Here is a 26,864-nt window from a genome sequence, read left to right as displayed (position 1 = left end):
GCCTCTGCTGGTGTGGGGTGTGGCGGAGGGCCTGCTTAGCACAAGCTGGGCAGCTAATCCCCACCGTTGTTAATGAGGAATATTAAAAGCCTCCTGGAGGTCCACAAGTTTTCTAAGGCACTCTGAAAGATTTTAGGGAAAGAACTAGAATGAGGGGCACCTGGGTGGCTCAGTCGGTTAAGCGCCCGCCTCTTGATCTCGGCTCAGGTCTTGATCTCAGGGTTCATGAGCGCGAGCCCCGAATAGGGCTCCGTGCTTCTGGCCGGGAGCCTGCTTGGGATTCTGTCTCTCCTTTCCGCCCCTCCCCTGCTGGTGCACACATGTGTGTGTGCTCTCTTTTTCTCTCTCTCTCTCTCAAAATAAACGAACTTTAAAAAAAAGAAAGGAACTAGAATGATCTTGGAAATTTTGTTTTGTTTTTTTTAATAGTCTTTTTTTTTTTTAAAGTTTGTTTATTTTGAGAGAGAGAGAGTGCAAGCGGTCAGGGGGCAGAGAGAGACAGACAGATCCGAAGCAGGCTCCGTGCTGTCAGCGCAGAGCCTGACATGGGGCTCAAACTCAGGAACCCCATGAGATCATGACCTGAGCCGAAGTCAGGAGTCAGATGCTTAACCAGTGGAGCCACCCAGGTGCCCCTGAACTTGGAAATTTTGGATTCCAACAAGTGGCTCAGTAGTTTGAAGACCAGTGACTGTGTGTCTTTGCTTTTGCTCATGGCCATCCTTACACCCAGAGTGGCCGCTGTCCATGTTCTCTAAGGGTAGTTTTGAGTACGTATGGGATTCAAATCCGTTCATGCATTTTGCTAATTGCCACTAGTTTAGAAACTTGCATAAGCAGAATGAAGGAATTAGAGTAAATGTGGTTTGGTTTTTTTGCTTATCTTTGTTTTTACTGTTCCCAAATGAAGAATTGGTTTGCATTTCTCTCTTCGCTGTGGAAACATTTGGTTTCCTTCTGGGCACTAATCCAGAGACACTACTGATAGTCTTTATTTCTCTAAACATGTGCCCACTGGTATGAAAGGCTGATGCAAAAATGTTGGGCATACTCTACGACAGAACTTGTTATTTTTTTTTTTTAGTTATTTTTATTTTCAAGATTCTTTCTTCTTCCTGGTTAGGCGTACACAGGGAGAATCTTTAGAAAAACTGGTGAGTTGATTTGGTTGAGTATTTGCATTGTTAGAATCTGAACCAGGAAGCTTTGCAGTATTTTTAGATTTTTCTGCTAAAAAGCATATCCGTGTCCTTTATGAATTCACTCAGAGAGAGCCGAAGTAGAATTAGCTGTTCCTTTTCAGGAGAGCATAACAGAATCTATGCCCTCATGGAACGGTCCTGGGAGTAGTAGATTAGGCTTGAAAAGCTCATTAGATGAAAACGTGTCAGGTTTTCTTAGAAGCCAGAAGCCAGTTCAGGGGACTCATCTGAAAATACATTGCCTGTTATTGCATACATCCTCTGAGAACCCTAATCCTTTCGGAAACTGAGCTGAAAAATCACAGTCCAAGTAAAGTGCCTCTGACGGTTTGTTGAATCTCTGCGTTATCTTCCCATACTCGACCGTTTGCTTGTATTCATCCCTTCTTGGCCTTGGTCACTCCTTACGTGGCTAGTCTTTGGTGTGAGGGTAGGAAGAAGGAGTTAAGTGGAACACCAGCCCGTGATTTCTAGGGGACCTAATTTCGTCCCACTGCTTTTAATGACTCAGTAGCCCTCCAGGCTTCTACATTTTTGTTTATTTGTTTACTTTGACAGAGAACGAGGTGGGGAAGGGCAGACAGAGAGGGAGAGACAGAGAATCCCAAGTAGGCTTCTCGCTGTCACCCCAGAGCCTGATGGGGGTGGGGCTCGAACTCAAAAACCACAAGATCACAACCTGAGCTGAAATCCAGAGTTGGATGTTTAACCATCTGAGCCACCCAGGCGCCCCCAGGCTTCTACGTTTAACTTTTACGTTTTTTCTGTTTTTTTCTCCTTCCCTCCCTGGATATGATCAGAATTAGAAATGATGGTGGTTCTATGGGGGAAGAGTGGTTAAGGAAGGGGAAGTTGGGGGCGCCTGGGTGGCTCAGTCGGTTGAGCGTCCGACTTCGGCTCAGGGCATGATCTCACAGTTCATGAGTTTGAGCCCCGTGTTGGGTTCTGTGCTGACAGCTCAGAGCCCGGAGCCTGCTTTAGATTCTGTGTCTCCCTCTCTCTCTGCCCCTCCTCCACTGACACCCTGTCTCTCTCTCTCTCTCTCTCTCTCTCTCTCTCAAAATAAATAAACTTAAAAAAAATTTTTTTTAATAAAAAGAAGGGGAAGTTGATGCTTAAATCCTTCCACTTTTCCTTCCGTTGCTTAAATCATTCTACTTTTCCTTCCATATCCTCTCTGCCCCTTCTATAAACAGTCATTTCTGGACTACTTTGTCAGAAAGGTAATTTCCCCAGCCATTATCAGAGCCCATTTCTCCCAGGGAACTTAATCACGGGGGGGGGGGGGGGGGGGTGGCCTGGAGGAAGGGTTCAAGGATCACTGACTTTGGGGCCCCTGGGTGGCTCAGTTGGTTGAGCATCCAACTCTTGGTTTCTGCTCAGGTCATGATCTCATGGTTCGTGGGTTCGACCCCGGCATCAGGCTCTGTGCTGACACTGCAGAGCCTGCTTGAGATTGTCTCTTTCCCTCTCTCTGCTCCTCCCCTGCTCGCACTGTCTCTGTCTCTCTCAAAATAAACTTAAAAAAAAAAAAAAAGAATCACTGACCTTAAAAATTAGTGGATTAGTGGTAGATACCTTCCTTCCAGGAAAAATTCAATGGGCGACCTCTTTACTGACCCAGTTCAGATTGGCATGGTTATGCTCTAGATTTACCCATGGCCTTTTCTGTCCTCAGCTTTGGCCTCAACAGAGCCATTGCTGTTCTCCAGTCTGCCTGCCTCCTCAACCCCTTTCTCAGTCTCGGTGGAGGAGAGTTTTCTATTTCGAGAACAACTGAGTTCCAAATGCCTGGAGAGCCATAGGTGCCCTCTGAGTCATCTTGGGAAGGTGATGAGATCTCTGAAATGGGAAACTTCACGGGGTCTTACATTTTTGATAAGCAAGGAGCCAAGACTGTTGGACTTTTCCAGGCAGATGATTAGATGTTCAGATGAATTTTTTTTTTTTCAACGTTTATTTATTTTTGGGACAGAGAGAGACAGAGCATGAACGGGGGAGGGGCAGAGAGAGAGGGAGACACAGAATCGGAAACAGGCTCCAGGCTCTGAGCCATCAGCCCAGAGCCCGACGCGGGGCTCGAACTCCCGGACCGCGAGATCGTGACCTGAGCTGAAGTCGGACGCTTAACCGACTGCGCCACCCAGGCGCCCCTATGTTCAGATGAATGTTAAGAGTTTCCACCGGCTGTACGCTCAAGCCTCAGAACATGAGCTCGTGTGTGTGTGTGTGCGCGCTGTCCTTTCTTCAGTGTTCTGTTCACAAGCTCACTGATTGATTGGTTTCTCGAGTAAGGAAAGAGATCGCACGAAGCCCTCTTACCCTTGGCTGGTCTTGCCTTTCAGAGTAACATCCATTTGCAAAACAGCTTGCCAGAGTTTGAGTGTGTAGAAGGTGGGTAATGGAGTGTGAATTTTATGGGTCCTGAAGGAAATCAAATCTGTGCCTTTTGTTTTTTTGGCTCTTGAACCAGCTCGGCCAGCTGAACCAGCCATACCGAGAATTGACATAACACTTGGAGATAATCATCTCTTCACCCTGTTTCAGAAAAGGGAAAGCTGAGAAACAGCAGCCTCTCTAAGGGTCTCCGACAAAATCAAGAGCAGGGCCTCAAAAAAATGAGCCGCATCGTCATTCACACCATTGTTTGCCTACAGAGCGCCTTCCTTTCGTTTTTTGATGAATCTCATGCATTTCATTTATTCAGTGAATACTTAATCAGCAATTGCTATGGGCTAGGCATTATGTGATGTACATTGGGGTGATAGTGTTAGGAAGTAAAAGAAGAGGGAGTTGGGTACTCAGGTTAATTGAGAGACAGGCCCTGAAGCCACTCTCACCCGCGTGTTCTTTATGATCCACAGATCACAGATTAGGTCGTTTTACAAGCTCAGATAAACGTTCCAGGCCGAGGACCGAGGGAATATGCTGACCTCAGTATGACTCGAGACCCCTAGGAAAGAGAGAGGTCCGCAAGCAGAGAAGCGCTCCGTGGCCACCCTCCCGTAGCACCCAAGAGATCACACAGGCAGCCGCTTATCGTAGAGGAACCGGTTCTGACCTAGACGGGGACGTGACCTCCCCCTTCCTCAGAAAAACTGATCTGAGGTTTGAGGTTGCGGATGTGGCTAAACTGTGTCACAAACCAGAAAGCCAATACATGTCTCAGTTCCTTAGCTCAATCCCAGGACTAGGCAGTTCAGTGCCATCGAAGTCCTCTCGCCTTCTCTGTGAAAAATTGCCTACTGGAGGAGTTGAAAGAAGGGGCCTCGTTGCTTAGAGTCCAGAATAAAACCAGGAAATAAATAGGGTCAGGCAGGGCTAGAAGAGCTGTATTTTTTGGTTATTTTACTTATTTTTACAAATTGTGCATCTATGGGGCGGCCTGGGTGGCTCAGTCAGTTAAGCGTCCGACTTCGGCTCAGGTCGTGATCTCATGGTCTGTGAGTTCAAGCCCCGCGTCAGGCTCTGTGCTGGCCTCTCAGAGCCTGGAGCCTGCTTTGGTTTCTGTCTCTCTGTCTCTGTCTCTGTCTCTGCCCCCCCCCCCCCCCCTGCACGTGCGCGCTGTCTCTCTTTCTCTCTCAAGAACAAACAGTAAAATAAATAAAAAGAAGTTGAGTGTATCCAATCTTCCAGCATGTTCCAGCAGCCAAATTTGTAAGGTATTGCATTCCCGTGGATTCAGCTCTCCTTCGTGTGCTGTGTACAGCTGAATATGCTTCCATTGCCCAGTGAAACCCTGGGTTGAGGACCATGGATAGACTCACTAAATGTTAGACCAGGGTGGCATTTAGAAGAAAGAGCAGGCGACTTTTGAGAGGCGGGAAATAGCCGGTCTCAACAATTCAAAAGACTCTGTTTCTTTTATATACTGTTTGACTTCCCAAATACTTTCTAATCCTTGAGTACATCTTTATCTGTACCGTGACCTGCGAAGGTGATATACAGGTTTTATCCCCAATTTTATAGATAGGGATCCAACTCGCTTGCCGTCCTCCAAGCGGGGGCAGCCTTTCTCTGTTTCTCTGTTGTTGTTGTTGTTTTAAGATAACTTGGGTGGGGTTTTGTTTTGTTTTTGTTTTGTTTTGAGTTTATTTATTTTGAGACAGAGAGTGTGCACGCGTAGGAGGAAGAGAATCCCAAGCAGGCCCCACGCTGTCAGCACAGAGCCTGATGCGGGGCTTGATCTCACGAACCATGAGATCGTGACCTGAGCCGATGGTGATCGAGAGTCAGATGTTTCACCAACTGAGCCACCCAGGCACCCCGTCCCTTTTTTTTTCTTTCTTTCTTTTTTTTTTTTTTTAAGTTTATTTATCTCCTGGGGGATCTGGGTGGCTCAGTTGGTTAAGTGTCCGACTTCAGCTCAGGTTCGTGATCTCATTCACAAGTTTGAGCCTTGCGTCGGGCTCTGTGCTTGACAGCTCAGAGCCTGGAGCCTGCTTCTGATTCTGACTCCCCGCCCCCCCACCCCTCCCCCACTCATTCTCTCTCCCCCCCCTCTCAAAAATAAATAAACAAAAATGTTAAGTTTATTTATCTCCCTCTTGTGAACCCAAGAGCATTTTGCACGGATTCTGTCCATTTGGTAGTGAGGTAGATGTTATTCGCCCCGTTTTACAGGTGAGGAAACAGGCCTAGGGCCCAGCTGATGAAGTGAATTGGTCAAGCTCACGCATTTAATCGGTGGCGAGGCTGGAATCTGAACTTCATTTCAGAACCCATGCTTGTCCCCTTGCATGTCAAATAACCCCCTGCTCTCAACCCTGTCTTTCTTCCTGCACCTCTGCCCAGCTCCTAGCAGAGTGAATACATGCAAAGACTCACTAATTATAGGATAAATGCAACCGAATGGAGAAGCTGCCAGCTTGAGAAACCGACATTCTGGAAGTCACGGGACTTGCTGCGATGCAAAGTCTAAACTCTAGGTCTTGATAGTTCCCAGCTCAGGTTATTTTCCTCTAGGCTGCCTTACTTATTTAAGGCATTTAGAAGTAGAACAAGCTAGGGGCACCTGGGTGGCTCAGTCGGCTGAGCACCTGACTTCGGCTCAGGTCATGATCTCGTAGTTTGGGGGTTCAAGCCCCGCATGGGGCTCTGTGCTACCAGCTCAGCGCCTCGAGCCTGCTTCACATCTGTGTCGCTCCCTCCCTCTGTCTCTCCACCGCTCATGCTCTCTGTCACTCAAAAATAAGTAAAAATTAAAAAAAAAAAATAGAACAAGCTAGCTACGAGCGGAGAATAAAGGTATGTGAGGGTGGTGGAGATCAAAGACATTCATACGAAGTTCTAGCATAGGAAGCTCTGAATGCAAAATGGCTCAAAGTGAAACAGAAGACAAGTTGTATGATCTCAGTCCTTGTCAGGCTTTTGCTTTTCCTGACTTGCCTCGAATGGAATGTTCCTAGAAATCTCTCACAAATTTCAGACAGCCGTTTCTGAGCCGTATCCTATCCCCTGTCTCATAACAGGACGCCCACCATGGAAGAAACCGTAGAAGATTCCCCCACATCCGCTGTCTTGCTGGATCATTGTCATTTCTCTCAGGTCATCTTTAACAGCGTGGAGAAGTTCTACGTCCCTGGAGGGGACGTCACATGCTATTATACACTCACCCAACAGTTCATTCCCCGTCGAAAGGATTGGATTGGCATCTTTAGAGTAAGTGCTCAAAAACCAAATGTAAATGTTTTATTGATTTTTTTTAATTTTTTTTAAATTTTTTTTAACGTTTTTATTTATTTTTGAGACAGAGAGAGACAGGGCATGAACGGGGGAAGGGCAGAGAGAGAGAGGGAGACACAGAATCAGAAGCAGGCTCCAGGCTCTGAGCCATCAGCCCAGAGCCCGACGCGGGGCTCGAACTCACGGACTGCGAGATCGTGACCTGAGCTGAAGTCAGATGCTTAACCGACTGAGCCACCCAGGCGCCCCTTGATTTATTTTTAAATGTTTATTTGTTTTTGAGAGAGAGAGAGAGAGAGAGAGAGAGAGAGAGGGACAGAGAGAGAGAGGGACAGAAAAGGATCTGTGCTGACAGCTCAGAGCCCAACGCGGGGCTCAAAGTCATGGATCGTGAGATCATGACCCGAGCCGAAGTCTGACGCTTAACCGACCGACCAGCCCAGGCGCCCCCAAATGTAAATGTTTTAAAATTAATCCTATTTTGAAATGTCCACCTGTGAGTTGACTGGGATGAGTGGCCCCTTACGTAATTTCCGTGACCTTAAATATTGCTTTCCAACTTAGTAGAGTGTTTTAATATGAATATTACGGATCTGAAAAGGATGTTGAGAAGTTACCCGGTTTGACATCCTGCACCCGAGAAGTTTGTTCCTGAATAAATACGTCTTGCTTCTTTGTAAAGATTTCCAGGGAGAGGAATTTTTCTGAGGTCCCTCAGGGACCTCTTCTAGTGTCTAATTACCCTGCAGGTTCAAGTACAGAAGTGGTACTTTTTTATTATAGTCCACTCACTCTCTGCCTCCCATTCTCCCCACCCCCATCTGTATCTCTGTCTCTCACATCACATACACACACACACACACACACACACACATACACACACACACACACACACACACACACACACACATCATAATGACAGATCTTCCTATTATATCCAGAGACAGGAGCTAAAGGTCAAATTTTAAGTAATTTACACCGCTGAGTTCCAACGTCAGTGACCTTTGTTTTGACATCTCAGTATGTCATGTGCTTGTTTGCCAGTGTTCGTCCTGAAATCAGACATCCTTCTCGACAACACAGGGAAGGAACTGGCGCTTGTTCGCATCCCGCGTGGAGCCACTTTAACTTAATTGTTTGGAATTCCAAGCTAACTGATGGGGCCATGGAAGCTGGTGTTTAGAAGCAGGGATAGTTGACAACCAGAGAGACCCTGGCAAGCATCATGGCGCCTCCTGAGACCGAAGGATATTGAGCTGTTAGACTCAAGGATGTTCTGGGAGCGCCTGCGTGGCTTAGTTGGTTGAGCGTCCGACTCTTGACTTGAGCTCAGGTCATGATCTCACGGTTTGTGAGTTTGAACCCCGAGTCAGGCTCCACACTGAAAGTGCAGGGCCTGCTTGGGAGTCTCTCTCTCTCTCTCTCTCTCTCTCTCTCTCTCTCTTTCTCTCTCTCTCTTTCTCCTTCCCCTATGCTCCCTCTCTCTCTCTCTCAAAATAAATAAATAAACTTCAAAAAAAAATACAGGATGTTCAGAAAAGTGACACATCAGAGTGTTTCCCATTTTGAAAAGAAGTTAGTAGTTGTTTTTCTCTTCCCTGTATGTAGCAAAGCTGGCCAGTAGAACTTTCTACAAGGGAGCTATACCTTCAGCTACACGTTCACCTTCTAGGACAATGACCTTTAGCCCCATGTGGCTGTCAAGCACTTAAGATGGGACTAGTGAATTCATTAAAAGTTAATTAATTGAAATTTAAATGGCCTCCTGTGGCTAGTGGCTATCGTACTGGACAATGCAGACATCGGCAATAAAAAAATTAGCCTTTGAAATGCGATCTGTAACTTTTTTTGCAACAGGGTCATACTTCTGTTTTGCTTAGATTGATTATATTTCCCAAGCACTTAGCAACTTCCAGTGAGGACTTAACCATAAGCCAAGTGAAAATCTTATGCTTTTTTTTTTTTTTTCAACGTTTATTTATTTTTGGGACAGAGAGAGACAGAGCATGAACGGGGGAGGGGCAGAGAGAGAGGGAGACACAGAATCGGAAACAGGCTCCAGGCTCTGAGCCATCAGCCCAGAGCCCGACACGGGGCTCGAACTCACGGACCATGAGATCGTGACCTGGCTGAAGTCGGACGCTTAACCGACTGCACCACCCAGGCGCCCCTGCTTTTTTAAAAACGAATGTTTAAAGGTATATTTTTAATGCATCTATATTTGGAATGCTTCATGCGTCTCAGAGGTATTGCCATGACTCCATGAAGAAAGCATGGTTAATCAAAGAATGGCTTCTAATATTCATTGTTCATAAAGCTGTTGATTTGAACAGCTACCCAGGAGCCTGAAAGGTTTTTTTTTATTATTATTACTGAGAGAGAGCAGGAATGCAAGTGAACGAGGGCAGAGAGAGAGAAAGAGAGAGAGAGAATCCCATGAGGGGCAGAGAGAGAAGTGGAGCTCACCCGATGCGGGACCCGAACTCACAGACCATGAGATCATGGCCTGAGCTGAAGTCAGATGCTTAACCAACTGAGCCACCCAGGCGCCCCTGGAAGGACAGCTGTAAGGCTCATAAGGAGAACACAAATTTCTTGAGAACATACAGTGTGCTATGTCTCTGATGAGGTTTTTTTTGTTTTTACGTTTATTTTTGAGAGGGAGGGAGCACACAAGCGGGGGGCGGGGGGAGGGGAGAGAGAGAGGGAGACACAGAATCCGAAGCAGGCTCCAGCCTCTGAGTTGTCAGCCCAGAGCCCAATGTGGGGCTCAAAGCCACAGACTGCGAGATCATGACCTGAGCTGAAGTTGGGCGCCACACCGGCTGAGCCCCCCAGGGGCCCCTGATGAGGTCTCGTGCATGGGGGCACATGCGTGTGCATGCGTGTGCGTGTGCTCTTTGATCCTGACAGCACAGCTGCACCCTCAGGTGGGCGTGTTCCCTCTTGTGCACAGGTGAATAAAATGAATAGACTCAAGACCCTGACCTTCCTGAGGTCTCCCAGTGAGTGAGTGGGGAACAAGTGCGTTGGACGCCTAAACCTTTGCGCTATTCTGCTGAGTTCACACGAACAGCAGAAGAGTAAAGAGCTGCCTGTAGTGTCATCTCTCACCGCTCCCTCGGAAAGCCCTCCTGGTGTTTGTTCTTGCAACGAGGTCTTTCTGAAGGAAACCCCACGCCGCATGGGCTCAGACTCACAACCTCGGGGTCAAGAGTCGCATGTTCCACCGACTGAGCCTTCTTGCGGCGTAGTCTCGACCATAGTCCTCAGCTCCTCCCCAGCCCTGACCCTGGGCCTTCCTGGCACGGCGCGGGCGCTCGCGAACTGGTTTTCAGCGTCCACTATGCTTCGTCTTCTCAATAAAGCAAAAGCTGCCCACACCGATAGAGCCTCAAGCAGGTGTTAGCTTTCCTGCCTTCAGCGCGTGGCCCTGTGCTCCGGGCTGTCCTTTACCTGGGCATTTACCTGTGCCCAAGGTCTCCGAGAGGGGACAGGTCCGAGAAGCACGCCCGGACCAGCGCGACTCAGGTGGGGGACCCAAGGCCAGAAGTCACAGGCGGCCAGAAGTTGTCTCCGGGTTCCAAGACCGCAGTAATTCTTAGGCCTTCCCAGATATTTTGGTCACAGTGCATTAAGAAACTCCAGGATGTGAATGAAGACTCCATAAAATTCCTGCTTCCTGTACCAACCACAGGCCGCGCTGGCTCCGGGCTGCTTCCAGCGATGGGGTGCGTGTTAATGAGACACTAAAACATGCCCTGGTACGTTCTGATGAGCGTTCAGTGTCGCCTTTTCAACCCTGCACTGATTCCTTCATATATAAAAATGGAATTTTATTTTCAGTTCTTCTTCTTCCCACTGGGCTCAGGCAGGGTCAAAATACGGCAATAGATGTAATTTTGCTTCTCATTTGCTGAGTGTTCTCCCCTTGAAGACACAATGGCTCCCTTTCTATTCTCCGGTGTGCCCTTACCGTCTCGATATGATTTGAGCCATCTTTTACCCTCCTTCGACTTTACTGAGAATATTTTCCACTTAACCGGCTTCCTGCTCTGAGGCATATTTTACAGTATCCGTATATCATGACTTAATGCTTTCAATACCTGGAAGGGGCCTTTATGACTACCAGAAGCACCAAAAGGCCTTCCTTAAGCACGTGTTAAGAAAAACACTGAAGAAAGAAAATTCTATAGACTGGGCTCAGTTTCCTGGGGCCTCATCACCTCAGAACCCTTTGGCCCCTCTACTCTGCAACGTGCACATTATTCGAAAAGTGCATGTTAAAGATGTGCTAGTCTAACCAGGTCAGTATGGGTGACGAGACTGGACTGGACACAGGAGAGGACTGACCAGTGGAGAAGGCAGATCAGAAGGGCTTTCTGATTAAGAAGTTCTACGAAGCGTTGTAAGAAGACAGCGGGATCAAGAGTCACAACCCCAGATTTTCCCCAGTCACTCACCGTTCTCTGTCTGACTTGGTGTTAGTAATTTTTGGAACTCTTGTCCTGGGTGTGGAGTGGCCGGTTTACATTTCCTTCTGAGATAGGTATTCTGGACTGTGCGGGCGTGCAGGCCAGTTTCTAGTTGTATCAGACCTTGTACCACATATAGTTGTCATGAGTCAAAAAGCAAGATCTGGGGACGCCTGGGTGGCCCAGTCGGTTAAGCGTCCGACTTGGGCTCAGGTCATGATCTCACGGTTCGTGGGTTCGGGCCCCGCGTCGGGCTTTGTGCTGACAGCTTGGAGCCTGGAGCCTGCTTCGGATTCTGTGTCTCCCTCTCTCTCTGCCCATCCCCCCGCTCGCGCTCTCTCTCTCTCTCTCAAAAATAAATATTAAAAAAACTTACTAATAAAAAGATCTGATCCAATGGTGGGTGGATCTTATCATACTGAATTCATTTTACTTTCAACATAAACAAATCAAAAGCAAGTGTATTTTGAGAAGACATAGCCCAAATCAGGACTCTCCCCTGATCAGTTTGAGATGCTGAACGAGAACCTTTTGTCATTGCAGGTGGGTTGGAAGACGACCCGGGAGTATTACACCTTCATGTGGGTTTCTTTGCCCGTTGACCTAAACAGGGACTCAGCCAAACAGCAGGAGGTCCAGTTCAAAGGTAAGGAAAATAAATACCGGATCAAAGGTGTTGAAGACCGCGGCCAACACGGATTCCCTTGAGCTTAATTAAGCTTTCTGGGGCAGATAAAAAGACTTCCAGATTTTCAGCTTTCTTACTAGACCTAATTTTGGATTAAAAATCATGTTGCGTCTTCAGCTTATTACCTGCCCAAGGATGATGAGTATTACCAGTTCTGCTATGTGGATCAGGACGGCGTGGTCCGGGGAGCAAGTATCCCTTTCCAGTTCCGTCCAGAAAATGAAGAGGACATCCTGGTTGTTACCACTCAGGTCTGTAAACATCTCACCTCGAGCCCTTCCCGCCATTGAGAGTGGCGATTTCACAGGACACCTGGCTGGCTCAGCTGGTGGAGCATGTGACTCTTTGTTTTGTTTTGTTTTTAATTTTTTTTAATGTTTTATTTATTTTTGAGATAGAGACAGAGCATGAGCAGGGGAGGGGCAGAGAGAGAGAGAGCGAGACACAGAATCCGAAGCAGGCTCCAGGCTCCGAACGGTCAGCAGCACAGAGCCCGACGTGGGGCTCGAACTCACAAACAGTGAGATCGTGACCTGAGCCGAAGTCGGAGGCTTCACCGACTGAGCCACCCAGGAGCCCCTGGAGCATGTGACTCTTGATCTCAGGGTCAGGAGTTCAAGCCCCACGTTGAGCGTGGAGCCTACTTTAATTAAAAAAAAAAAAAAATCGTAATTTCAGGATAGGGTAGAATTTGAATCAAAAAAATAAGCCTTTACTGAATGCCTTAACAGATGCTATTGGGAGAAATGTATCCAGTACCCACTGAAACCTACTCAGGAATGACGTAGAAACATTGAACAGAATCACAAGAAGTGATTTCTCCTTTCTCTAAAACTTCTGTAACTCCGTTGGCGTTCAGTTACTCCCTTCACTTTTCCAATCGCTTAATTTTTGTCATCACATCTTAGCACCACAGTAAATGTATCTGCTCCTCTGAGGAGGCACACACCAAATATTCTTTGTGTCTCTTAGTTCTGGCCCAGGGCCAGGTACACATGAGTATTAGATTCATTTACTCACCCACTTATTTCATAGGATACCCTCTTTCTATCCAGCCCCGTGGCGGGCAGGGAAGAATGGATTAAATCCCTTACTGTCCCGAAGCTCGTCCAATAGGAGAGACAAACAACGATGATACTAAGCATTTGCGAGAAGAATCCACATTCTTCTGTCATTCCCCCTTTTAACGTTTTTTTTTTTAAGTAGAAATATATTTTGGGGTTCATAAAAAAATATTTTCAAAAGTCATTACAGTGAATCGCTTCTCACTTAAAAATAAACTCTTGAAACGTATTTAACTTGTGTTCTTACTGAAGCCTTAACCACTTCCCAACCCCATGTGTCTTGGTTATAATCCTAAACTTTCTTGAGCAGTTTCTTGGGCGAGCACCTTACAGTCCATGTACCTTTCCTAATAGATCTAGTCCAGACTTTTAATAATTCTGGGGAGACCTCTCTCCAAGTCCTTGTGTTGGTCTCCATATCTCTTAGTCCGGTGACGTCACATTGGATGGGCTGGGACACACTCAGGCGGAGGAGTGGTCAAGCGTCTCTTCACCCATGGGGTCAGCGGAACGTAAACATAAACCAGTTACTGAGATGGCATCTTTATTGATACACCACTTGGTCAAAACTGGATTCTTCGCACCCCATATCCTGTCCCAGCCTTGAGACGGAGTCACACGTGTTGTTAGTGGGTCTTGACATCTGTTTGTTTAATCTCCCTCTCTCTGGGCTTCCTGACTGGGTCCCCAGTCCCTGCTGGGTCACTGCCATTATTCCCTCGTCCCCTCACACATTCCCAAGGAGCCCACCAAGGGAAGCCCAGCCTGTCACCTTTGCCGAGTGGCCACGGAGAGCAGTGATGGCAGTGGGAAAGGCACGCAGAGACAAACACGGGGATGCGGTCGGAGCCAACCCTCCACCCCAGAAAGATGAGCCGCCTTTTCGCTTTTTATGGTCTTCATTTTGTTTGCCTGCCTTTCTTGGTAACGGCGGGCTCCGTGTTGCAATTATCCAGACATGCCCACACGGCCCCCTTCCCCTCCCGACTGAGGAGGTGTTCCCATTCGAGGTTCACAGATGCCCTAATAGTGAGTGGGAAGCCAGCAGACCCTCAGCATCCCAGCCTGTGGGAACGTTCCGCCAGAGGCACTTGACTGTCCGTCGAACTACGGAAGGTCGAATACGAATTGATGGAATGCTCTTTCGTAGGGCGAGGTGGAGGAGATCGAGCAGCACAATAAGGAGCTTTGCAAAGAAAACCGGGAGCTGAAGGACACCTGTGTCAGCCTCCAGAAGCAGAACTCAGACACGCAGGCTGAGCTCCACAAGACGCAGGTATGGCCGCTGGTTCGCCACGAACCCGCACGCCAACTCAACAAACCAGCAAAACGTGAAATGAACCTGGAGTGCAGAGGTCAGAAGCGGGTGGTGTCTCCTCTCCGGCACCACTTTCTCTCTGGCCCGTGATCTCACTCCCTCACACTCCTATTTTTGAATAGGCACAGCGTCGAACGTTCTCTGTGGATTACTTCATTGCAGCTCTGGAATGGGTACTGTTATTACCCCGAGTTTACAGATGAGTAACCTGAGTAACTGATTAGTAACAGCTAATCAGTGATGGTGGAGCCAGGATTCAAACTCAGGCGGTGTGACGTCTTCCTAGCTCGTACGGAGAATATAAAGTATTTTCTCTGATTAGCTAGATCCGGACATCGAGGGAGAAGAGAGGATGAAGGCAAGGTGGCAAGTTCTCCTAAGTCCTTGCTGCTGCTCTTTTGAAACAGCCTTCAAAACAGCAGGTGGTAAATGCGAGTTGAGCACGCAAGGAGCTAAAGAGGAGAATCTTCTCTAAAGACCATAAACTAATTACCCTGAGGTCATGCCTTAGAAGTTTCCAGAACACGCAGACGTTGGCAGTCACCATCTGTAGAGCCCTTGATCTACAGGTGAGGAACCCGAGGCCCAAAGGAGAGAGGAAGAGGTCAATTTAGTGATCCCACTGGGTTAGGACCCACTTCTCTTCGCTCCCAGACAGACTGTTCTTTATACCTCACTGTCACACAAGTGCCCATGATGTCCTCGGCCCTGGGCTGGTATAGAAGTGTGGATGACAGGTCCAAGATACAGATCTGGCCAATCGTAGGCAGTGAGGTAACAGGGGTGGCGTAGGTATATAATTCACAAGCTCTCTTTCGACCATCAGTGTCTGGCCAGGAGCTCACCTGCCAGGTTCTAGCCAAGGAATCAGAAGGTCTGGGTTCTTGGCTTAGCTCGCCTACCTACTTGCTACTAGTTGTAATGATAACACAAGCCAATATTCAGCACCTACTGTGTGCCACTGTAATTAAGCCTATCGCTTCACTTACTCCTTAAAATGACCCGGCAGCTCAGGGGCGTGTGAGTCTGGATCAGTCAGTTAAGCGTCCAGCCCTTGATTTCAGCTCAGGTCATGATCTCACAGTTCGTGAGATCGAGCCCTGCACTGGGCTCTGTGTTGTTAGGAGAGTCTCTGCTTGGGATTCTTCTCTCTTTCTCTCTCTCTCTTTCTTTCTTTCTCTGCCCCTCCCCCACTTGCATGCACTCACGCTCTCTCAAAATAAGTGAATAAAACATTAAAAAAAAAAAAATGGGGCGCCTGGGTGGCTCAGTCAGTTAAGTGTCCGACTTCAGCTCAGGTCATGATCTCCGTTCATGGGTTCAAGCCCCGTGTCGGGCTCTGTGCTGACAGCTCGGAGCCTGGAGCCTGCTTCAGATTCTGTGTCGTCCTCTCTCGCTGCCCCTCCCCTGCTCCTGCTCTGTCTGCCTCTCTTTCTCAAAAATAGATAATAAACATAAATTATTTTTTAAAAGACTATGCATTTGTAAGTCTTGGAGCTAAAAGCAGCGAGTCAAAAAATTAATTAAAAAAATAAAAGCAGCGAGTTATTATTGACACGCTGGCTTGGCTTCAGTGCAAAATGAAGTTGGGGAAGAAAAAACAAATGTCTGGGACCAGTACGGTGGCCACTAGCCGCAGGTGGCTATTGAACACTTGAAACAGGGCATATTGTGATACTCCGGCAGCATAAAGTATATAACAGATTTTGAAGGCTCCGTATGAAAAAAAAGTAAAATATTTCCTTTTTATTTACATATTGAAACAATATTTTAGATCTGTTGGGTTAAATATGCCATTAATAAAATTAATTGTATCTGTTTCTTTTTACTTTTTTGAATGTGGCTACTTGACTTTTAATTACGTGCGCAGCATTCATGAATGTATTGGATAGCACCTTTCAAAGAGAAAAGCCACTTTATTTCACCCACTGCTGTGTCCGCAGTGCAGGAACAGTGCTTCCTAGGCAGTCACTGAACATTTGCTTAATGAATTAATGGACAGATACAAGCCCCAGGGGAAGAGAAGTTAAGGTGCGTACGTTTTGGGGAAAGAACAGATTGAGAACATGTTAATACGGAAATCCCCTTACTCGGACGTTGCATTCACTGTTGTGTCATGACACATAGCAAGTGCCTAACACGTAGTAAGTGTTCTGTGAATATTTGTTGGATGCCTGAGATACTAAAAAATGGCTTAGAAATGGTCGGTTCCTTTGACGTTCTGCAGGAGGAGCTAGAAATTCTAAAGAGCACCGCTCAGAAGCTGGAACAGGAAGCGAAGGCACAGAAGGACGGCTGGGAGACGGAGCTGCTTCAGTAAGTGTGGTTCCCGGCCGGGAGGAGCTGCGTGTTGTAGACACCCTTGGCCGGGCTCTGATCGGTTCTCCAGAACTCCCTAGAAAATAGTCCTGCCATCAGGACAGTGATAGGAATGATTCTAGGTTAGACAGTTAGGATCTGAATGGTAAGGAGACACGACCTGAAGTCCAGTATTAACACCAAGTTGTCGAATGCAGGCAGTTGGAGGTCAGGAAGCCGAAACGGGACGGAAGAGGAGTGGATTTTAAACTCACTCCGCGGCCCTAGGGCCAAGGCGGCCTTAAATCACTGAAGGCCTGGGGGATCTGACCCGCAATCAGCGTGTTTTTCACCTCCGCAGACTGAAAGAACAAAACCAGAAGATGTCCTCAGAAAACGAGAAGATGGGAGTCAGGGTGGAGCAGCTCCAGGTAGGTGATGCCGGACCTTTGCCAGAGTGCGTTGTCCTCCCCTTGCCACCATGCCTGCCTGGTGGCCCAGAGAGAGAAAGCTACGTTGCACCATAGTGAGTGCCCGAAGCGTGCCTTTCAAAACATCAGACTAGGCGCGCCTGGACGGCTCAGTCAATTAAGCGTCCAGCTTCAGCTCAGGTCATGATCTCACAGTTCGTGGGTTCGAGCCCCGCGTTGGGCTCTGTGCTGACAGCTCGGAGCCTGGAGCCTGCTTCAGATTCTGTGACTCCCTCTCTTTCTGCCCCTCCCCTGCTCGCGTGTGCTCTCTCTCTCTCTCTCTGTCTCAAAAATAAACGTTAAAGAAAAAACTGGGGGGTGCCTGGGTGGCTTAGTCGGTTAGGCATCCAACTTCGGCTCGGGTCATGATCTCGCAGTTTGTGGGTTCGAGCCCCGCGTCGGGCTCTGTGCTGACAGCTCGGAGCCTGAAGCCTGCTTCGGATTCTGTGTCTCCTTCTCTCTCTGCCCCTTCCCCTCTTGTGCTCTTTCTGTCTCTCAAAAATAAACAAATGTAAAAAAAAAAAAAATTTTTTTTTTGTATAGATGGGGGACTGTCAGCCCTCCCAGGGGTTTCCAGACTTTTTTCTTTTAGCTATAAAATCCCTGCAAGCCAAGTCTTTCTCAAAAGCCTAGAACGTAAAGCAGATAGCAGCTGAATCACTCTTGTTTTGAGGAAGCTGTACCTTAAAGAGTGGCTGGTTGAATTGTCCTCATTCGAGTCTCGGCTACTGAGGGTGTAAGGCAGAGCTGAAGAGAAGACGTTCCAGGGGTGTCTGGCTGGCAGTTGGGAGTTGCTACGGAACACACACCCCTTTGTGTTAGCGTTCATTAAATAGCACGGTCTCCCTCTTCAGTGGTCCCTTCATACCTTGGTTATATTCACTCATCTTGCTTTAGGCCCAGCTGTCAACTCGAGAGAAGGAAATGGAGAAGCTCGTTCAGGGAGATCAAGATAAGACAGAGCAGTTGGAGCGACTGAACAAGGAAAACAGCCAGCTTCTTCTCACTCTAACCCAGCAGGTAGAGTCACGGGCGAAACTGACATTTTTCGGCCCTTGCGGGAGAGCGTATGTTGTTCTTTCTTTACTCTGTCGTGTTACCTGGGTTATCGCCGGCTCCGGGAAAGGCCTCAGAGGAAGCCACCTGAAATGAGGGGCCTCGTGGCTGTTCTCAGAAGCCAGCAAGGGCAGACTCACCTCTGTCTCTGCATCCTGGCTCGCTCATCCGCTCAGCGGGGCCCTTCCCCAGTGCGCGTGTGCCCGTGTTTCCGCAGCGGCGGAACTGAAATCTGTTTCCGTGCAGAAGGAGCGCCAGAAGGAGCTGGAGCAGACAGTAGAGGAGACGCTGAAGCAGGAAGAAACAACCACCCTGAAGAAACAGCAAGCGTTAAAGGCATGTCTGTCTTCGGATGGCTTTGGGGGGAGGGAGCCTACGGGAAGGAAGGGGAAGGGTCTGTTTTCAGGTGACGGAAAGGATAAAAAAGACAGATGGGGATAGCGTTCGCCTCCGGACGTTTTGCTCTCGACCCAGAAGAGGACAGAGAATCTGTCGTTCACAAAACGTCTCAGAGAGGTGGCCGTTTCTGCCGTGCGGTGAATGGCAGAGCGATACCGAAAGTGAAACCACGTGACAGGTTGTGGTAAACACAGCCTTGGACTAGGTTACGACCCAGAGTAACCCGACTCCCTCCTTAAAGAGTTCTTATGGGGGCAGACAAATTAGCAATTGTAGCGCTAAGCTGTACGGTTAGAGAATATGGCAGCAGTCAAAACAGATTTTGTTGTAAATACTATGATATTAGCAATTAGCATTCTAAATTATTCTGAGCTATAATAATATAGTAATGAAAGCCTAACCGTCTGATCTTTTCCTATAGTAGAATAGAATGTTGGACGGGGCGCCTGGGGGGCGCAGTCGGTTAAGCGTCCGACTTCAGCCAGGTCACGATCTCGCGGTCCGTGAGTTCGAGCCCCGCGTCGGGCTCTGGGCTGATGGCTCGGAGCCTGGAGCCTGTTTCCGATTCTGTGTCTCCCTCTCTCTCTGCCCCTCCCCCGTTCATGCTCTGTCTCTCTCTGTCCCAAAAATAAATAAAAAACGTTGAGAAAAAAAAAAAGAATGTTGGAAAAGAGGCCTCGTGGTGATGATAGGTACCAAGAAGCCCCATTTTCTGAATTGATAGAAGGGTATGAGAAACCCTGATGTCTGGAGGGTATCCAACTGCTGGGTTTATAAATCCTATGACACAGGCATCATGCATTCACTCAGTCATTACTCGGTCAACTATGGAGTCCCAGTATATATGAGAGACCATATATTTTCGCATGCTAAGGAGGAAAACAAAGTTCTCTGAACTCTGTTCCTGAACCAAATCGGCCGCCCAGAGAAGTGTTTTATTTGGCCACGCTGATGTTTTTCAGAAATTGAATTGGTGACCAACCACTAAACATGGGACTATTTCCCACTTAAAAAAAATTTTTTTAACGCTTATTTATTATTGAGAGACAGAGAGAAACAGAGCATGAGCATGGGAGGGGCAGAGAGAGGAGGAGACACAGAATATAAAGCAGGCTCCAGGCTCTGAGCACAGAGCCCGACGCGGGGCTCGAACTCACGGACCGCGAGATCATGACCTGAGCCGACGAAGTCGGACGCCCAACCGACTGAGCCACCCAGGCACCCCAGGAATCGCTCGTTTAAACGACCTGTGGCCATTCAGGGGTCTGAAGGTCCTTGTGGCGGGTGTGGGTTCCCTGGGTTTTCGGGGAGTGTTTTCCAAGACCCAGGCGCTCCATTCTTCATTCCCCACCTATCCCAAGGAACCCTAACTATGAGGACCGTGTATCTTATGCTTCAGGAGCCTAGGAACAAGACAACGACAGTGGAGGAGCAGTTAGTACAAGAGGTAGAGCGCCTCCAGGCAAAGGTAGAGGCCGGGAAAGCCTGTTTCTTAGAGAAATACAAAGAGTGTCAACGCCTCCACAAACAGATCAGGCAACTCAGGGCTGCTGCGCTGGTAGGTGACGGAAATAAGGGGCCCAGGCAGCAAGGGGTGTGAAGGTTTGTGGTGCTTAGACCAAGCCCAGAGCCCAGAGGACTGTCCATCCTTGTTCAGGAGAGACATTTCTAAAAAAAAAAAAAAAAAAAATCTCTTGCTAAAAAGAGGCGTGGACGGCCAGAAACCAGTCTGGGGCTCCCCCCGAAATCTCGGCCCCCAGCTCAGCCACAGGCCACAGATCTCAGGGAAGGATTTTGTAACCACCGAGCAGGTGTCTGCGTAGACTCAGATAGTCCTTTCTTATTTCTGCCTTTTGAGGAAGTGAAGCAGGACCACAAGAGCCAGCAAGAGCCCATGGGGATGGGGAGCCAGGAGCCAGCAGCGAGCACTGTCGTCGGGTAGTCCCTCCCGCATTACTACCTCAGGGCCGGCTAGAAGCACACAGCCGTCCGGGCACCAGCATTCAAATAAAAAAATCTTGGAAAAAACAAAAACAAAAACGCAACTGATAGGACTAGCTTAAGTGTCTTTGTGAGGCGTGTGCATGTGTGTGTGTGTGTGTGTGGAGGCAGGAGGTGGGAGCAAGCCTACCCTTTGTGGGGTGTTTGAACACAGGTCAGGTCATCATCCTGGGAAGCCCAGGACCTCAGCCTGGGTTCCCGGTGGCCGCGGAGGAATGCCTTCCAGGGTTCCTTCGTCCTCCGTGTTACTTGAGCCCAGAGGCCCGTCCTCCCTGGGAGGAGGCCGCGCCAGCCCCGCGCCGCCTTGAGTGAGATGTTCATGCGAGACAGAGATGCTCATTTCCGTGGCTGGGTGCGGTCCCAATCCTGATAAGTCCCAATCCCAACCCTAATCCTGATAAGTCCGTCTGGAGGCTCTTCCCAAGCTTATCACCCTTTCCATCTTTGGTGGCTTTCACTGCCACTAACCCAAAAGAAATCGGCATCTCGATGCCGGCCCAGGCCTCCCAGCACCTTGTTAAGTCGCTTCTCTGTAAGTCGACACCGCCTGCGTCTCCTCCTCTGCGCCCCAGCTCCCTTGCCCCCCCCACCCCCGAGTCCCACCAGTTTGGGAAAGCAGGTCCTCTACAGGCCCCTCGCTTTCCCCCACTTGGGATCCAGATGACAGTATGTGATCCTAACCCTAATTGTTTTTTATTATCGATAGGACGAGAACGCTGGCCTGTCAAGAAAACTGAGTGAGAACAAGATTTTATATGATGCTCTGCAGAAAGAGAAAGAGAGATTGGAAAGAGAAAATGATGTGAGTGTGTACGGAGGGCGAAAACCTCAAGGTTTTAAGGGGAGGGAGCAGGGTGACCCGGAGATGTGGTGACCAAGAGGTAAATAAAAGAGCCCTTTCTGGGACAGTGGGTGAGACCATTGCTCCTGAGAGCAAATTTAATCTGGTTTCCTCACCTCCCATGAACTCTCTCTTGGTTCCCCAACCGAAACTCGCTTGGTGTGGCAGGAATCAACAAGAAAGGAACAGCCTTGATCAAGATCTAAATTAATTTTACTCTTAACTTCATACCTATCGTAGGTATTGTTTTTGGGGAATCATATCCTATGTCCTTTTTGTGCTAGTTGAGGGACCCCTTTCCTTCAGCACAACTTTCTCCTTTTTTTCTGCCACTAAACCAGGGCAGAAGTGATGGTCTGTACTATCGCTGGACCCTTGGTGGGCCCTTAAGAAAATGCTGTGCGTTCATTCGTGCCCTCATTCATTCATTCATTCAACCAACATTTATTTTCTGCTGTGAGTTAAACACAAGTTATTGTTGACTGAGGGCAGTAAAGAAACTGCCCTTGGGGGTGCCTGGATGTCTCAGTCGGAGGAGCATGGGACTTGTGATCTCGGGGTTGTGAGTTCGAGCCCTGCCTTAGGTGTAGAGATTATTAAGCACAGTAAGTTAAAACTTTTTTTTATTTAAAAAAAATTTTTTTAATGTTTATTTTTGACAGAGAGAGAGAGAGAGAGAGAGACAGAGCATGAGCGGGGGAGGGGCAGGGAGAGAGGGAGACACAGAATCCGAAACAGGCTCCAGGCTCTGAGCCATCAGCACAGAGCCCGACACGGGGCTCGAACTCACGGACCGCGAGATCATGACCTGAGTCGAAGTCGGACGCTCAACCGACTGAGCCACCCAGGCGCCCCAAAACTTTTTTTTTTTTTAAAAAGAAGCTGCACACAAAGGCACTTTCCTGCTCTTGCATCAAAGGTGTCCGTGCATTCTGGCTTCTACTCCTGGATCCACACCTCCCGTGGTTCTCCATCTTTCCCCTGTCCGAAACCCTCCCGGGCTGTGCCTCCAAGTGATCTTTTCTGGCTTTGATTACGCCATTTATGCCCCTTTCAGTACTGTAGGGACCTTTGGAGTCTGTTTCCGGTCTTGTTATTCTCATCCTCTTGATTTAGATGAATACACCTTGACTTTGCAGTCTCTGTTTTCCCATGTAGGCTCATGGGAAGAAGGGAGGACACACAATTTGCAACAGGGAAAGAGATCTGATTTTTTTTTTAAGATTTTTTTTTTTGTAAGTAATCTCTTCCCCCATTGTGGGGCTCGAACCCACAACCCTGAGATCAAGAGTCCCGTGCTCTTCCAACTGAGCCAGCCAGGCACCCCAAGATCTGATATTTGAAAGTTTGGTTAAGAACCGATAGTAAAGCCCTTTTAAGATGTCAAGGGGCAGTTTACTAATTATAAGAGCTTTAAACGCTGTCTGTCCTCCTCGTAGCTGCTTCTCTCTCATTCTTCCCATTCTTCCCTCCCTCCCTCCCTCCTGTCCTTCTTTCTCTCTCTCTATTGGTGTATCCATCTGAAAGGATAAAACATGAAGACGGGAAAGTCATATCAGATGAGTATTCACACTGTGTAAGAAAATCGTTCTGGGAAGGTGGGACGGAGACCAAAAGAACCATTTTACCCTCAATAGCATCCAACAGCTCCAACCTTAATATAGCTCCTGCCGCCCTCCTGTAGGCACCCAACTTTTGTACCCCACCTCAGCTGGTATGTAATTTAGAGGCTTAAAATTCTTTTTTTTGAGTTCATCTAAACAAAATGCAGCGTATATTTCAATTCAGGTCTAAAGAACTGAGATCTTCGGTGTGTTGAGGCCCCTGCTTTCTCTGGAGAAGAATTACAAATGATCATTTCCCGGGACCCCCCCCAGTGCCCCGCTGTTCATCGAGAGCTACCTCTTTCCCACCTTCCCGCCTTGCCAAGCGGGCAGTCCCCTCTCCACTCGCTTGTGGCCATTCTTTTGTCGTCGTCTTTCAATATGTCTCTCTATCCAACGTTCTGTCCCTAGCTTTTGAAGAGGGAGAACAGCAGATTGCTGAGTTACATGGGTCTGGATTTTGACTCCTTGCCATACCAAGTGCCGACTTCAGATCAAGGAGGTGCAGGACAAAACCCGGCCCTTATCTATGGAAACCCCTATTCCGGTAAGAGACAACTGCCGTTTGAGCCCGAAGGCCCCTGCCCGCATCCTTTTCCCCCCACTAAAATTCTTTTTGGCCTGCGATGCTAATTAAGACCAGTCTCATTGTTAAGACTTGCTGGGCAGAAGCTGAGGACCCAATAGAAGGATTGCCAGGCGAGAAGTGTTAATTGAGAAATAAATCTGAATCTAGAAGACGCAAATCAGATCATTCGCCTAGAGGCAGCAGACACAAATTGAGTCCCGTGGCTATATTCCAAATATATAAATCAGAGAAATGTCTCTGTGTAGAAGATATACACACACAAAGCTGAGGAAGCTAATTAAGGTTTGGAAATGGAAGCACACGAGGTGGGGTATGCCACCCAGGAATGGGCAGTTATGGCGGCCACCTCGATGGCCTGACCGAGGGTAACAGGAACGTGCACCACAGAGACCCCGGGGTGGTTTGGAGGACAGAAGTGGGGGTGAAAACCAGTCTTGTCACTCAAGGACTGAGGGGTCAGAGTGCCCTTGCCAGGCACGAGGGAACAGGGAACTTCTCCTCCTTTGTCTCCAAAAGCAATAGAAGACCTCCTTGCCTTTTCGTGGGCAGTTTAAAGCAGCCGTGTTCTCTTAAGAGCCCCAGTCAAATCTTTACAGCAGGCAGGGGTATACCTTTGTTTTCCTCTTTAAAAACTGTTCTCGAAGCCTTTCCTTTAAAAATACCTGTTTGCACGGATTCAGTCTTCAAACCCATTCTCAAGTTGTTTCCTTACTAAATCGTGGCTGTTTTTATTAAAATCTCGTGTTTCCCATACTGAGGTTTATTTGTTTTTTCTGACTGTATAGCAATATGCATGGCTATCCCAAATGCCACTTCATTATTTTTTCCTCTTTTCCCTTTATCATCGACCTAGATCCCCTCTGTCGGAAGTTAATGGTACATGGGCGAGAGAAAGAGACGCAGTGGGGAGAAAGGGGGACAAAGAGAGTTACAGAAAACAGCCGCTGCATCACGGTTGGAGAACCTGGGGATGGTATTTCTTTCACTGAATGAAATCTTTGTTATTATCCTCAGGTATCCAGGAAAGTTCTGCCCCAAGCCTGGTAAGTACGTGAATCATGAGAGTGCCCACGTCAAATCCTTGAGAAATGTCCCTTCCTGCTCAAGTTCATGGGAGAAGCGTAGGGAGCCTGGTTCGTTTTGATAATTCCGGAAATCAGCTGGATCGATTGGGTCCAAACCCGAAGCTGAGTGAGCCTGTCGAGGCAGGGAGAAGAAAGCCCGGTTCGTCCGCCAGCTTTCTGGCGGGTAGATCTCCACCCGTGAGCGGAGGTACCAGAACTAGGGAGGAGATGCGAACAAGGCAGCCGGTGCAACAGGGCATGTCCCGTGTGCCTTCTGGGCTGGAAGCTCTTTGACCGCTTTAGCACTAGTGAGTCCTTTCACCCCTGGGGTAGAGAAAGCCCCAGGGAGGGCCTCCAAACGTGAATCGGTTCGTTCGTCGTCCGTTTCCTGAGCACCTGCCGTGGGCCAAGCATTATGCTCCGTGCTGAGAATCTAGTAGAACACGGGACGTGGCCCCTGTTACCTAGAGCTTGCCTCTGTGCTGACCTCTTTGCCCTTCCTCCCAGCTCGCCGTCAGGAAGTGCCCCACCTGCAAATCCGACTTCGCTGGCGACATTCTTGATTTCACCTCGGAGCAGCAACGCCCACAGCCCCTCTGTCTGAGTTGTCCGATTTGTGACAAGACCTTCCCAGCAAAAGAGAAGCAGATCTTCGAAGACCATGTGTTCTGCCACAGTCTCTAAGTGTTCCGGCCTCTTGGATCTATACCGTACATAGATTTTGATAGAGTAGAACCTATAGCTTCTACTTGGAGTTACGACCCAAGACCCTGCCTAACGTGAAATTATTAGGGATTTACGCAGTCCTGCTGCCCTAAGGGTGGAGTCATGCTGATTATGTGGTGAGGGCTGTTACTTCCATCCTTGTGGGTTACTAACTACCTTTTAAATCCCATAACTAGCCGTGGCCTGCTCTCCCCTCTGGTGCCCAGCCTTCCGAGGGTCTCCAGCACAAGGGCCCTGGGACGGAACTGACCGGCTTGACTCGAGTACTAAGTGATTCATTTTCCGAGTTGTCCCAGCGCCCTTCAAGGTCAGGCCTTGAGTGGTTTTGCACTCAGTTCTGAGTCTTAAGCCTGCGGCTGGTGATTGAGCAGAGGTTGAGAATTTCCTCCTCCTCCTCCTCCTCCTCCTCCTCCTCAGGTCCCTTCCTCCCACTGATGGCATTAAACTGGGCAAAAATGTCACTGCAGAGAACTCGGTCATCCAATTTGGAGACCAAAGGTTTCACAGCTCCCAGCAGAAGCATCTTATTCCTGAACCCTGGACACAAAAGTATTATTTCAATCACAGGCCTTCTTTCTCTCTGGATACCTCTGTTTGGCATTTTCTACTCTTCGACCTTTCCTATGCACGTAACTTTTATTGTTGTAAGTCCTTTCGTAATGATTAGTAGGACCTGTTAGAAACTGGGTTTGCAACTTTCTGAGCAGGTGAGTTTTGAATCTGGAGATGTCAGAATAATGAGAGCTATTAATCTCTTTAATACTAAAAATAAACTAGTCCTCTGTTGCAGGGACGTGGGTAACTTCAATTTGGTAATTTGAGTTTGCGGTCTTTTATTTCTAAGCTTAGGAGAAAAGGGTGACCAAGAGGCCTATGGGACTTGTAGGCCCCAGCAGTGATTTCTCTTCATTTGTCTGAACTAGTCAACAAAAGTGTCCCGGCCCTTGTCTTGAGACGGAGAGCAAGGTGACGGAGCATTAGTTTGAGAAATCTAGGGCTCTGACTTCTTGTTCCAGCTTTCCGTGCACTTTTTGAAAGGGAACGGTGTGGACTCGGGCACTCTTCGCGAACCAGGTTCTAGTCCCTCCATCCAGATTTGCCTAATTGAACTACAAGAAAGCAATTCCATTTTCTCTCCCCCCTCCAGGGACGGAACAAATGGAAAGGACTCTCAGGCAGGCCACCAGCGGGTCACCATAGAGACTTGTACAAAAACCTCAGAATGATGTAAGACATGATGTCACGAGTGAGGTTGAGCCAGCCTCCTTCCGGGGTTTTCCCTGCATGATTGGAGTTCGGCCCTAGACCAGCTATATTGCCCCGGTCACCGCTCCTTGTCTGTATTTCTCCTTTGATAAAACCAACATGAAACTGTACTCCTGCT

At 48.3% G+C, this 26,864-nt stretch overlaps 1 protein-coding gene across 6 annotated transcripts in view; it reads left to right on the top strand.

The window, feature by feature from the left end:
* Positions 1–26,288, top strand: part of CALCOCO2 (calcium binding and coiled-coil domain 2) — a 28,137-nt gene extending 1,849 nt beyond the window's left edge. For 3 of the 6 annotated variants that reach the window (XM_003996724.6, XM_006940233.5, XM_019817746.3), the window contains 12 exons: positions 6,674–6,863; positions 11,906–12,008; positions 12,168–12,301; positions 14,265–14,390; positions 16,660–16,748; positions 17,092–17,161; positions 18,098–18,220; positions 18,503–18,592; positions 21,363–21,458; positions 23,513–23,648; positions 24,705–24,733; positions 25,262–26,288. In XM_003996724.6, coding sequence (XP_003996773.3) covers positions 6,684–6,863; positions 11,906–12,008; positions 12,168–12,301; positions 14,265–14,390; positions 16,660–16,748; positions 17,092–17,161; positions 18,098–18,220; positions 18,503–18,592; positions 21,363–21,458; positions 23,513–23,648; positions 24,705–24,733; positions 25,262–25,438 — 1,353 coding nt within the window. In that variant the 5' untranslated portion in view covers positions 6,674–6,683 and the 3' untranslated portion in view covers positions 25,439–26,288. The other 3 variants (XM_023243507.2, XM_045044388.1, XM_023243508.2) reach the window with 3 other exon arrangements.
* The last annotated feature ends 576 nt before the right edge of the window (positions 26,289–26,864 follow it).

This window comes from Felis catus, chromosome E1, assembly GCF_018350175.1.
Source record: "Felis catus isolate Fca126 chromosome E1, F.catus_Fca126_mat1.0, whole genome shotgun sequence".
NCBI classification, from domain to species: Eukaryota; Metazoa; Chordata; class Mammalia; order Carnivora; family Felidae; genus Felis; species Felis catus.
The sequence above is the reverse complement of the archived record's forward strand: the minus strand, read 5'-3'. Positions and strand labels throughout refer to the sequence as shown.